Source organism: Chiloscyllium punctatum, chromosome 10 (assembly GCF_047496795.1).
Source record: "Chiloscyllium punctatum isolate Juve2018m chromosome 10, sChiPun1.3, whole genome shotgun sequence".
NCBI lineage: Eukaryota > Metazoa > Chordata > Chondrichthyes > Orectolobiformes > Hemiscylliidae > Chiloscyllium > Chiloscyllium punctatum.
Genome location: NC_092748.1, coordinates 38,256,152 through 38,268,904, shown reverse-complemented (window position 1 = coordinate 38,268,904; position 12,753 = coordinate 38,256,152). Strand labels below are relative to the sequence as shown.

The following is a 12,753-nucleotide window of genomic DNA, read 5'->3' as shown; positions in this document are numbered from 1 at the left end:
CTTAAAATCCCAATGATTCATTCACCTGAAAGCATCAGAACAGCTTTTTCAAATTGACTTGAATTCTCATCAGTGTTTCAGCTAACTTCTGAGGTAATATTCTGGAAACAAAAGAGTAAGGAAGAGAACCTCGGACTATTGGAAAAGTATTGTTTGGGTGTAGCTATATTGTTATGGGGGTCTGGGACACACAAATAAGGTTGGAGTGGAAGGTTGAGTAGTAGGGCAACAGAGAGGGTCCAGTTACCTAGCAACAGTAGTAATAAAATGGAAACTCCTGAAAAGTAGAAACGCTCAAAAACACCTGTCGAAACCCACGAAAATTGGGGTCTCACACCAGAGAGGATAGGGGAAGGAGGGAGGAAGAAGTAATGAAACAACTTCAAAGGTCAGTGACTGGTACCATACTGGAAACTTTGGTTACACTAACACTACTTGACAAGTACATGCATGGAAACTTTAAATATCACTTTCTTTTGCAGCAAATTCGAATTAACTAAAAACGGTGTCATTTCCTAGCTTAATTCATGGGAATCAAATCCTTTTTTTTTGCTTGGAAATAAAGTTCAATATTTAAATCAATTCCCCTGTTTATATCTGTCAGCCAGAGCTCCCTGATTGGCCCAGGTTAACAACACCAATCAAGGATGTCATTGTCAATAAGATCCACCTAGTTCCAATCACCATTGTTTCGAGCAAGTCTCCAGAGTTTCTACAAATCTTCCAAAATTAACATGGACAATGAAGGGAATTCTTAAGGGAACGACTTGAAAAGTATCTATTCTGAGCAAATGTATTCGACTTACTTGGTGGTAGTGGTTCATCAATACGCTGATAACGGGTCACATCCTGCCGCACTGAGGGTAAGGATCTCAGAGGCTGGTGGGAGCTTGATGGAGAATCTGCCCAATAATTTTTAAAATCATAAAAAATGTTTCAAGATGCAAGTTGGAACAGAAAAATTACTCTTATGAAATTAATCAATATTTTAATATGTATTAAGCGGCCACACCACTGAATCATTTCCAATGCAAAGTGTCACAGAGTTACTTTTTTGTTCCTTTACTATACATTCAGGTTAAAAACCTGGGGGAATAATATTTTGGTCTACTTTGCTAATTGAATACCTTGCTTCAAATTATAGGAATGTTACATGTGATTGTATGACATTAAAGTTTTCTTCTAAAATTACCTGGATTATCACCTTCAGTCCCTGCTGTTGCTTCACTTGTTTCTACTGGAGTTGCTTGAGCAGACCTTGTATCTTCCTCCTGTGTTAGATCTCCTGATGCTGCTGCTGCTGCTGCCTGCAGACTCCTCCTTCTCTGCCAAATGTCTTCTGTTTCAGATGCAGGCTCCTGCTGCTGTACCTCACTGGTACTTTCAGTTTCTTCACTCACTGGAACATCTGTAATACCTTCTGAACCTTGGGTTTTTGCATGAACATCAGCCACTGTATCAGCTGGACAGACACCATCTTCCTCATCCTGTGAAGAAAATGCTGGAGTTTCTGAGAACCTGGCACTTTCAAAAGAGGAAAATCGTGTGGTGCTTTCTACAGATGAAGATACCCTTGTTGTGTTGCCACTTCCATTGCATGAGCTGTCAGCACCTTCTGCATCACTTTCCCCCTCTGGCCTCGTGCTGGCCTCACTAACACTCTCCGTACGGGTTGTATCACTTTGTTCATTCTCTGAAGACAGTTGGGATCGTTCTGATGTTTGATCCACTGATTCTGTTTGGGTGAGCAATCTCTCTGCACTGATTTCAGCCTCAGCAGCTTGACCCACGGTCATCCTGGAAGCTTCTGGAATTTGTTCATTTCCTTGGCAGGCACTGCTTGCACTATTATTGTTCCTCTGTAATTCACGGTTGTCCTGATCTTCTTCTTCCTCTCCAACCTGTGCCACTGAAGAAAGGCTACATAGCAATTGATGAAAATTCCCATAGTGAGAGTCTGATAACTGTTCATGTAACATTTCTGAGGTTACCTCTTGAGTTTCTATCAGATTTATCTGGGAGTCAGAAGACTGTCTCAAAAGAGATTGGCCACCATTTCTGTTTTGTTGACTCTCCAGGTCCTCATCACCAATTTCGACAGAAGGACATTTAAATTGTATGCCATTTTCTTCACTTTCTCTTGGTAACTGGAACCCACAAGGCAATTCTTGGTGAACATCATGATCTTCTTCATCAGAATCTATATGAAGCATTGCATTCAATCTAGTGTCTGTTGGAAAACTGCTTCTCAGTTTGGGAGATGCTCCAACTTGATGCAAGTGAGCTTCTGCCAAACTTGACTTGGCGTTTTCATTGTCAACTGTATCAAGATAATCATTCAGTGATTCTTGGCGATAGGTTGAACGCCTGGCTGGGGATGGCCTTGTTACTGAAGGTTCACCATGTACTGGAAATTTACTCTCAATGCTTCCAATTTCATTAGTTGCACTTGGAATGTGCACTGGCCCACTTCCATTCTGTGTAGATCCATTCACAAAAGCTTGCATCTGGTCAGGATGCACTGCTGATACTAATGGATCTGGCATATCTTCATCATCAGATGGACTGCCCAAGTCTCCATTCACAGCACTTGCTCCAAGATAAGCACCCAACATCTCAGGAGAAGCATCTATTAAAACAAAGTACAAGCTTCATTTAGTACACAATAATAAAAACCTCTTAATTTATTGTCCAAGTTGTCATGCCCTATTCTGGGCCATCATATTAGCTATGTTTACTCTAGATGTAGCATGAGGTCAGGGAACTACAAGAAAAAGATTAACTACGGCAAATCTGATCAGAATTGTCACAAGATTACATAGACAAGCAAGTAAATGCAAATGTTTTTTTTCCCCAAAGCTACTATTTGAGGCACATCCCTCACCCTACGACTCCTCAAGTCATCTCAGAACCCATATAGAGCTTGCTTCTAGTCATTACATGGTATTGCAGCAATTACATGCTAGCTCTCTGTACAGCAATCCAGTAACCCTAACAATGTACTTCCCTCCAACCATAGCCCTGTACATCCAATTTCACAGTCACACCATCCAACCCACCTTTCTACTTCATCTCTTGTGAACAGCTCGTTCCAAGCCAGTACCTCTGGCAATGTAAAGAGGTACTTCTTCACATTTTCACTGTATCTCTTGCCTAAAGTCTTAAATCTGTGTCCACTTGTTCATGGCTGATCAGCAAATGCAAAAAGTTTTTCTTTGTTACCTTATGTAGCCTGTCATAATCTTGTACAGCTCTATCATATCGCCACTGAAACTCTTTTATTCTAAGGAGAACAATCCAACTTCTACTATCTACATATCTAAAATCTCTCATCATGGAACTATTTTGGTAATTCTCCTCTATACCCTCTCAAGGACAAGTATATCCTTCCTTAAGTGTGTTGGCCAGAATTGGACAATATACTTTAGTTATGGTCGAAGTAGAGATTTATAAAGGATTGGTGTCACTTCCCTGCTTTTGTACTCATCCCTTCTCCAGAATCCTCTTTTCCTGTAGATGGCTGTGCCCTGAAACTTTCAGCCTTTGTGATTAACTAAATTATCCAGTTCAGTCTCGAGTTGAATACTATAATCTAAAATTTATAACAGCAATTCAAACAAAAATTGTAACTGGGGAGGGGAATAGACTCCAGTGACAGATTTGACCCTCTTGACAGTCAGGGACATGTCGACCTGAATTTGTAGACAGATCCAGAATCTGTGCAAAAGCTGACCTATTCTTCTTCAGTCCCTCAATCACACAGCAGAAACAGACCGTGTCCAATAAGATGCTTTTTATATTAAGTAGGCCTCAAAATACAAAAAAAAACTTGAGGTTATGCTCTCTTGATTATTTCATACCTTTAATGTGCCAAGAGATAATCTTTTAGCATTATTAATGTCACGTTAATGAACTCACACCCAACTGACTCGAAGGCTTGGAATTTCACAATGGTGGAGAGAATCTCTGATTTACTCAACATGGCTCTGGAGCCCGAATTCCACAGTCATTCCCTTGAACCCAGCATGCATCACATTCACTGGACAAGGAATGGGGCTGGAGTGTGGTTTGGACATCTGTGGTTCAATGATGTAACTGTATGTAAAAGTACAGCTGTCTTCTGTCAGGCCTAATTTCACTAGTGAGATTCTAAAACACACAATTTTCAGGAGGAAATCTAAACCTATAGGAATTCTTTGAGGAGGTAAGGTGTCCTTCTGGAAAGACAAAGTACATTTCTGGATAAGTGCAGGGACTCCTTCATGGTGGATAAGATGCCCTTTGAGAGACGTCGAGTGCCCTTTCTGATTGTTAGAAAAATACTCGAAGGTGCTTACACACTGGAACTATCAAGCTGTCAAGGCATTTAAATTCTTCTTGGAACAGTCAAACCACCAAGTTATTTACATTTCGTGGCCATTTTTTTTAAGTCTACAATTAAAGATTCAGAACTTGCCATTTCACTCCAGCTGTTGATGTTGGGCTATGACTATAAATGCTTACTTTAATAAGGGATTTAGTTGAAGGAATTTGAATGTAGTGAATGGGTTTCATCAATTAGGGGTTTATTTAAATAGTGAACACATCAATACAAAAGTTTAACTTTATTTAATATCAGCATAGTTCCTGAGGTCTGTCCCTTGTGGATACTGAGCGAGTTTGCAATGACGGTGTAAGGAAGTAGGTGGTGGATGAGATTGTATGACAGGGAAAGAACAGCTATGAGGAATAGATGCAGAACATGAGGTCACATGAGGAATGGAGAATGTGTGTGAAGGAAGTGGGGTGTGTGAGATGTGAGGACTGCAGGTTTCTCTTTGGTTTTATTGCTTTCCTCACAGCTGGGTCCAAATCAGCACCACCTGCCCCACTCTGAGTGGCTCATGGTGTTACCTGTCCTCCAAGGACTGACACATTTGAGCAGTCCACAAAATAGCTTCTCTCTTTGTCTGTTCATCATTTGTATGAGAATTACCCACACCATTATTATCTAAATACGATATGCATAATTTTGTATTCAGAAATTGGTCCCTTGTCAAAGTGAAAATTGCACTGCATCAATCACGTGAAACACGGGCGGCACGGTGGCACAGTGGTTAGCACTGCTGCCTCACAGCACCAGAGACCGGGTTCAATTCCCGCATCAGGAGACTGACTGTGTGGAGTTTGCACGTTCTCCCCGTGTCTGCGTGGGTTTCCTCCGGGTGCTCTGGTTTCCTCCCACACTCCAAAGATGTGCAGGTCAGGTGAATTGGCCATGCTAAATTGCCCGTAGTGTTAGGTAAGGGGTAGATGTAGATGTAGGGGTATGGGTGGGTTACGCTTCGGCGGGGCGGTGTGGACTTGTTGGGCCGAAGGGCCTGTTTCCACACTGTATATAATCTAATCTAATCTAATCTAATTACAGCATATCCAGTTTTCCTAATCTAGAATGTAATGCAAAGTTAAAATGACAAAACTAATATGGTGTGTAACAATGCACACGTACAAATCTTGTCCTGGATTATGCCAACTCCAAATAAAACTTTACAGGATTTAAGCAATTAGAAGACAAATATAAAACAGTTTTTCAAAGTTTACAGTATATATGCTTTGTGAATAGTTTTACATACATTTACAGAGAACACAACAAATGTAGAAGCACAATACAAGCATATAGAATTCAGTTAACATCACACAGAATCCTCAAATCCACAGAACCTCAGGTTAGTCTTGACTAGGTCCAATAATAGTACAAAGTAATTAACAGGCATTTCTGCAGGTCAGGCAACATCCGAGGAGCAGAAGAATAGACGTTTCAGGCATAAGCTGAAAATGTGTTGCTGGAAAAGCGCAGCAGGTCTGGCAGCATCCAAGGAGCAGGAGAATCGACGTTTCGGGCATAAGCCCTTCTTCGGCTTATGCCTGAAACGTCGATTCTCCTGCTCCTCAGATGCTGCCTGACATGCTGTGCTTATCCGGTGCCAACTCTCGATTCTGATCTCCAGCGTTTGCATGTCCACACTTTCCCCTATTTCTGCAGGTCAGTCAGGACCAGGTCAAACGTAAAAATCAAACAGAATTGTGAATGACTTAATTGAGTAAGACACATATTTTCTTTACCTTCATGAAGAGATGATGTGAGCTCAACTTTGAACTGGAGCTGACCACTGACATGGTCAGTAGGAAGTCTTCTGCACAAGTTATAGCTTACAATCTGGTCGCTGTAACAAGAAATAGTGCAATATAACTCACATTTAAAATATAGCATATTATGGAAACAGTAAAAATCTAAATTATAACCATTATTTATTTTATGCACAGTAATTTGTGTCCTGATTTTAAACTGACAAGAGCACTAAACTCAGTTAATTTGCTTTGGAGAATGTGTTACTGCTCAAGGAAGCTAACTACATTGCATCAGTCATATTTTTAAACAGTGATGAATATTCAGATACTTTATCTTTTGTTCTTCAACCCACTACTCAGTGGAAATTAATTATCTTTCAAATTGGCTAATCATGTCCAAATTTCACACAAATGCCAAAAGAAGGAACTTAATCTTTCTCCTCCACAGAAGTACCACAGTATTAACTGACTTGTGAGGAACACAGATTGCTAATCTTCTCCTAAAAAGTATTTGAATATATACACACACAATGCAGATATCTTGCTGTTATAATTAACTCCCGATATTGTAGCTTCTTCACCAATTTGGTTTTAGCTATTGTAAATATGAAATAAAAGGATAGCACCAAGAAACATAGGACTGAGGAGCAGGAGTAGGCCTATTTGGTCTTTGACTCAAGAGAGTGATGCTGGAAAAGCACAGCCAGTCAGGCAGTATCCAAGGAGCAGGAAAATCAATGTTTCGGGCAGGAGCACTTCATCAGAAATGGAGCCTTCCTGACGAAGGGCTTCTGTCCGAAATGTCGATTTTCCTGTTCCTTGGATTCTGCCTGATCTGCTGTGCTTTTCTAACACCACAGTCTTGACTCTAATCTCCAGCATCTGCAGTCCTCACTTCCGCCTATTTGCTCTTTGAGACAAGTCCACAATTTTGAGACAATTCAATAAAACCATGGCTGATCTGGTTATGGTCTCAACTCCAGTATCCTGTCTGCACCCTACCCCCACCCCCACCAGAACCCTCAATGGCCTTGTTTATCAACAACCTAACTAACTTCATCTTGCTAAATTCAATGATCTAGTATTTACAAGTTTCTAGGAAGTAAATTCCATACAAATACCACTCAGAAAGAAAGAATTTCTCCTCATTTCTGTCTTAAAACTACACTTCTTAGTTCAAGTCTCTCCCACATTTTCCGGGTATCCACCTGAATCAATCCCTTTACGATTTTAAATACTTCAATAAGATAACCTCTCATTCTTCTAAATTCCAATGAGTAAATGCGTACCTGTTCAACCTTATTTCATTAGTTAAGATCTTCATCCCAGGAATGAGTCAAGCGGATGGATTTTAGTTTTCTAAATCTCTTTTTAGGTAATTATCTTTTTTTTAAATAAGGAGATCAAAACCATACACGGTACTCCAGATATAGTCTAAGGCCCTACGCAGCACAGTAAAACATCCCTAATTTTATATTTCATTTCCCCTGCAATACACAACATTCTGTGTTTTCATAATATTTGCTGCTCCTGTACACTAACCTTTTGAGATTCATGAAACAATATTCTGGAACACTGGATTATGCCAACTCCAAATAAATGTTGTTTTCTATTCTTCCTGCCAAAGTGGACAAGTTCAGAGCTTCCCGCATTATACTCTACCTGAAACATAACTACCTATTCAATTAATCCACCGATAATCCCTCTGCAGATTCTCTACTTCTTCTTGACAACTCACTTTCCTACCCGTCTCAGTATCATCTGCAAATTTAGATTCCATGTGTTTGATTCCCTCATCCAAATCATTAATTGTAGATTGGAACTAGTGAATGACCCACTTCTGATCCCACAGCATGCCACTAGTTACAGCTTGCAACTGACAAATTCCCAACTTTCCACTCCTTGTTTCCTATTAATTCACCAGTCTTTTATTCATACTAATACATTAAGTGCTCATATATTGTACAGTAGCAATGGATGAGATATTAAGTGCTTTTTGAATATCCTAATACACCTTTATTTACCTTCCTTACTACTGCCCATTACAATAATCAGTTAGTTAGACACCATTTCCCTTTCACTAAGCCACGTTGACTCTAACTGAATACATACCATTTTCCAGGTATCCTGCTTAACCCCTTTAATAATCAATTTTAGCAATTTTGCTATGACTGCTGTTAGGTTAACTAGTCTATAGATTCCTGCTTCTTGCCATCTTCCTCTCTTGAATGAAGATATTACAATGGCTATTCTCCAATCCCCAGGGCCCTTCCAAAATGTAAAAAATTTTGAAAGATTACAAAAGGGAGGTACAGTGGCTCAGTGGTTAGCACTGCTGCCTCACAGCACCAGGGACCCAGGTTTGATTCTCGCCTCGTGTGACAGTCTGTGTGGAGTTTGCGCATTCTCCCCATGTCTGTGTGGGTTTCCTCCAGGTACTCCAGTTTCCTCCCACAATCCAAAGATATGCAAGTCAGGTGAATTGGCCGAGCTAAGTTGCCCATAGTGTTAGGTGCATTAGTCATGGATAAGTATAGGGTAGGGGAATGGGTCTGGGTGGGTTACTCTTCGGAGGGTCAGTGTGGACCTGTTGGGCCGAAGGGCCTGTTTCCATACATTAGGGAATCTAATCTGATCTAAAATAACTATTGTATTCCTGCTGCTATTTCCCACTAGACCCTAGGGTGCAGGCCATCTGGTCCGAGAAACTTCTCAGCCTTAGGTCTAATAGTTTTCCCTCGATATGGTAATTGCTTTAAGTTTCTCTTTTGCATTCACCTCTTGATTGTCAAGCATCTTTGGAAAGTTTTGCACATCTTCTACAATCATACAGAAAGAACATAACTTGCTGAAACTAGACAACTGGCAATGGGCAATAAATACTGGTCTAGCCAGTAACACCTACATCCCATGAACAAATAAAGAAAAGGAAGAACCTAGTCAGCTTATGTTACCTGTTTCTGAAGCACCTTTGTTATGAATCCAGTGTGAAACCAGATTATCCTCTTGAAGAGATTCTGTAAAACTTCTCAATACTTTGTTTCCTGGGGAAGCTGTGTTTGCAAAGATCTCAGAGGCAACTATACTTACATTGGTGGCACCCAACCCCACTTCCTAGAATGGCAGACTGATAGCTATATGAATATTCTACACCTTATCCCTTTTGAGTATTCATGAACTCAGATTTATTGGCCAAAAGATTTTTTTTTCTCAAAACAAATCTCTATCGACAGAAATGTGTTTTTATTTATTTTCTTGTAAATTGTTGTTTGCAGTTATTTCGAGGAGTACACTTTTATATTTTCATTACAAACTGTGTATATTAACCAATCCTGTATCTTTGTGGAATAAGTTTTTGTTTTAAAATATAGCAATAATTTTGTATTTTTAAAGAAATTGTTTCATGTAATTTTTAAAATTTGGAGTAAAACATACAATCGCTCATATCAGAAACTAGGCAAAACATTTAAATTTGTTTGTGACCTATGGTGCTGTCGGCCTAGACAAAAAAAAAGTGCTCTTCCCATTTTGGTCATAACATAAAATTGGGGCTTTCAGGAAGATACCTGGTACAGAAGCATATAGTTGGAAGTAGGGCAGCAGTATTTGGAGAAGGATAAAAGGAAAGACACCAGGGCCAGAACCCTACACTTTTTAGCTAAGTGCAAGTTTTTTTTGGAGGGATCCTCACTACAAAGTCTAGTGAAATATAAGATTCAGCTCCAAGTTTATTGTGCATGATTAAATCAAAAGCATATCAAAAACATGGCTTTGGCAGTTGCTAAGACGGAGTGTTGCTGAACAAAGAGACCTTGGAGTGCAGGTTCATAGCTCCTTGAAAGTGGAGTCACAGATAGATAGGATAGTGAAGAAGGCACTTGGTGTGCTTTCCTTTAGTGGTCAGAGTGTTAAATACAGGAGTTGGGACATCATGTTGCAGCTGTACAGGACGTTGGTTAGGCCACTGTTAGAATATTGCATGCAATTCTGGTCTCCTTCCTATCGGAAAGATGTTGTGAAACTTGAAAGGGTTCAGAAAAGACTTACAAGGATGTTGCCAGGGTTGGAGGATTTGAGTTATAGGGAGAGGCTGAACAGGCTGGGGCAGTTTTCCCTGGAGCATCGGAGGCTGAGGGGTGACCTTATAGAGGATTAAAAAATTATGAGGGGCATGGATAGGGTAAATAGGCAAAGTCTTTTCCCTGGGGTCGGGGAGTCCAGAACAAGAGGGCATAGGTTTAGGGTGAGAGGGGAAAGATATAAAAGAAACCTAAGTGGCAACCTTTACACGTAGAGGGTGGTACGTGTATGGAATGAGCTGCCAGAGGAAGTGGTGGAGGCTGGTACAATTGCAACATTTAAGAGGCATTTGGATGGGTATATGAATAGGAAAGGTTTGGAGGGATATGGGCCGGGTGCTGGCAGGTGGGACGAGATTGGGTTTGGATATCTGGTCGGCATGGATAGGTTGGACCGAAGGGTCTGTTTCCATGCTGTACATCTCTATGTGGAGTGCGCACATTCTCCCTGTGTCTGTGTGGATTTCCTCCGGGTGCTCCGGTTTCCTCCCACAGTCCAAAGATGTGTTGGTTAAGTGGATTTGTCATGGCTACAGGGATAGGGTCAGGGGGTGATCTGAGCAGAATGCTCATCAGTTGTGGGGGCGGGGGGGGGGGTGGGAGGGGGGGCAGTGGACTCAATGAGTCAAACAGCCTGCTTTCTATGATTCTAAGCTAGCAAGAAAATGGCAGAAAATTAAAGGACCAAGCTTAAACCTGAATAGGAACAGAGAATTAGAAATGAAAAAAATTGAACTTCAAACTGTAGAAAAAGAAAAAAAGCATTTAAGCATGGGAAACAGACACAGAAAAAGAGGGCAGAGATTTAGAGGTCAGATACCAACTTAAGTCAAAAAGAGAGGCTTTTAACTTCAGGAAACTTCTGTTGAGAAAAGATCTCAGAACAATTCAAGATCCAATGTAGAGATGTTTAAATTTGTGTAAGCCTTCCCAAAATTTTATGCATGAAATGCTAAGGCATTCTTCATTGAAAAGACAGTCAAGCAGATAAGGTGTTCAAAAGAAACCTAGACATGTGTTTTGAAAAGCAAATTGACTGACAGAGTTTATGAGGTTTTATGCCTTGTTTTTAGAGGAACCTTCTTGAGATTATGAAGTGGCAAAAGAATGATTTGCAGCATGTATGCGTTTGTTCCTGAAGCTTGGACATAGGAATTTTAGCAGAATTTGAGGTTGGTAAAGCAAAATGATTTGGACCATTGGATTGAGGTATTAAAGGCAGAGCTCATGTAAGAGGCATTTAGCGAAATAATTATCTTGGAAGAGTTTAAAAATCCAGTCTTTGAGACTGCTGCAGTAAATAGTAAACTAACAAATTTCTCCTTGTTCAAAAGTCAGCCATATATTTCTTAACAATGTTTGTTCATGAAAAAAAGTTCCTCTAAGTCCTTGACACTGCTTTACTTGCGGCACTCCAGTTTAGCTGGTTACTCAAACTCAACAGTTGCTCATTCATAACGAAGCCTGTAATCAGGTACTAGTTACACCAAACACAGTGGCTTTTTTAACTTTCACTTGTCTCTGCCCGACCACTACTTTCGGAACAGGAAATTAACTACCGAGGTTACTGTGACTGACTGAAGAACTTACTGTCTTCAGAGCATGCAGAGGCCTCATGTCAAGTAGAACATGAAACGTCAGCAATTCAACAGCAGGAAAACACTATCTGCTGTGCACCTTCTCTACTTGATACTTTGAAAATCGAATCACATTGAAAAGAAATAATGCAAATCACTAGTTTGCATTCAAACTTTGAACTGAAAACTAAAAAGTTCAGCCTTGATCTAATAAATTTACCCTTCATTTCCAAACAACTTAGCTGCAATTTGATGAATAAGACATTCAGTTACATGCAAATAATGTACATTCATAACATAAGGAAATTTGAAAGCCAAATTAAACCAAAAATAAATGGTTAAGCTCTAATAAAGTTGTGTATTTTCACTTGTTTTAGGGGGTAGGTGTAAGAGGCATTTTTTAGCACACACCCAAATAGGGAGCCCCAATGGTGTATTTAAGTAAAGTGGCCACCAAGGTGGACCCACATCCCAGGTAAGAATAAACAAAAATCATTTGGGATCATTGACAGGGACCATTACAATCAGATACAGGGCTATCAAGAAAAGATAAAAATGGGTATGAAGGTAAGGGAGGCATTAGGAAGTTCAGATGCTCAGCGCTGTCTGAAAATGCAATAACCAAATAAGGTCACAGAAGAAGTCAGTAGAAAACTGGACAAAGACATTTTCTGAAAGACATGGCAAATTTGTAATCATGAGGGACTCCATGCTGAAGAAGCTTAATGTACATGAGTTGTAAGGTAAAGATCAATATGATTAGTGAGTCATCCAACCAGATCTACTTCAACTTATTTACAGGAAAGTTTCGAAGGGAAGAAACCAAGTGCTGCCCCATGAATCAAAAGTAATCTCAGTGGTTAATTTCCTGTTCCAAAAACAGCAACCGGGCAGAGACAAGTGAAAGCTAAAACAGCCACTGTGTTCAGTATACTAGCATCAAACTATAGGCTTTGATATGAATGAGCAATTGTTAAAGTGAGAGTTTC

The 12,753-nt window shown here is 40.1% G+C and overlaps 1 protein-coding gene across 2 annotated transcripts in view; it reads right to left on the bottom strand.

Annotated features, from left to right (window-relative positions):
* Positions 1 to 12,753, bottom strand: part of hecw2b (HECT, C2 and WW domain containing E3 ubiquitin protein ligase 2b) — a 338,435-nt gene that overhangs the window by 127,719 nt on the left and 197,963 nt on the right. For both annotated transcript variants that reach the window (XR_011961647.1, XM_072578957.1), the window contains exons 8-10: positions 6,103 to 6,203; positions 1,193 to 2,629; positions 807 to 902 (exon numbers count right to left, since the gene is read on the bottom strand). Coding sequence is in view for 1 of the 2 variants with exons in the window: in XM_072578957.1 (XP_072435058.1) it covers positions 807 to 902; positions 1,193 to 2,629; positions 6,103 to 6,203 (1,634 nt within the window). In the remaining variant the exon portion in view is untranslated. The remainder of the gene's footprint in view (positions 1 to 806; positions 903 to 1,192; positions 2,630 to 6,102; positions 6,204 to 12,753) is intronic.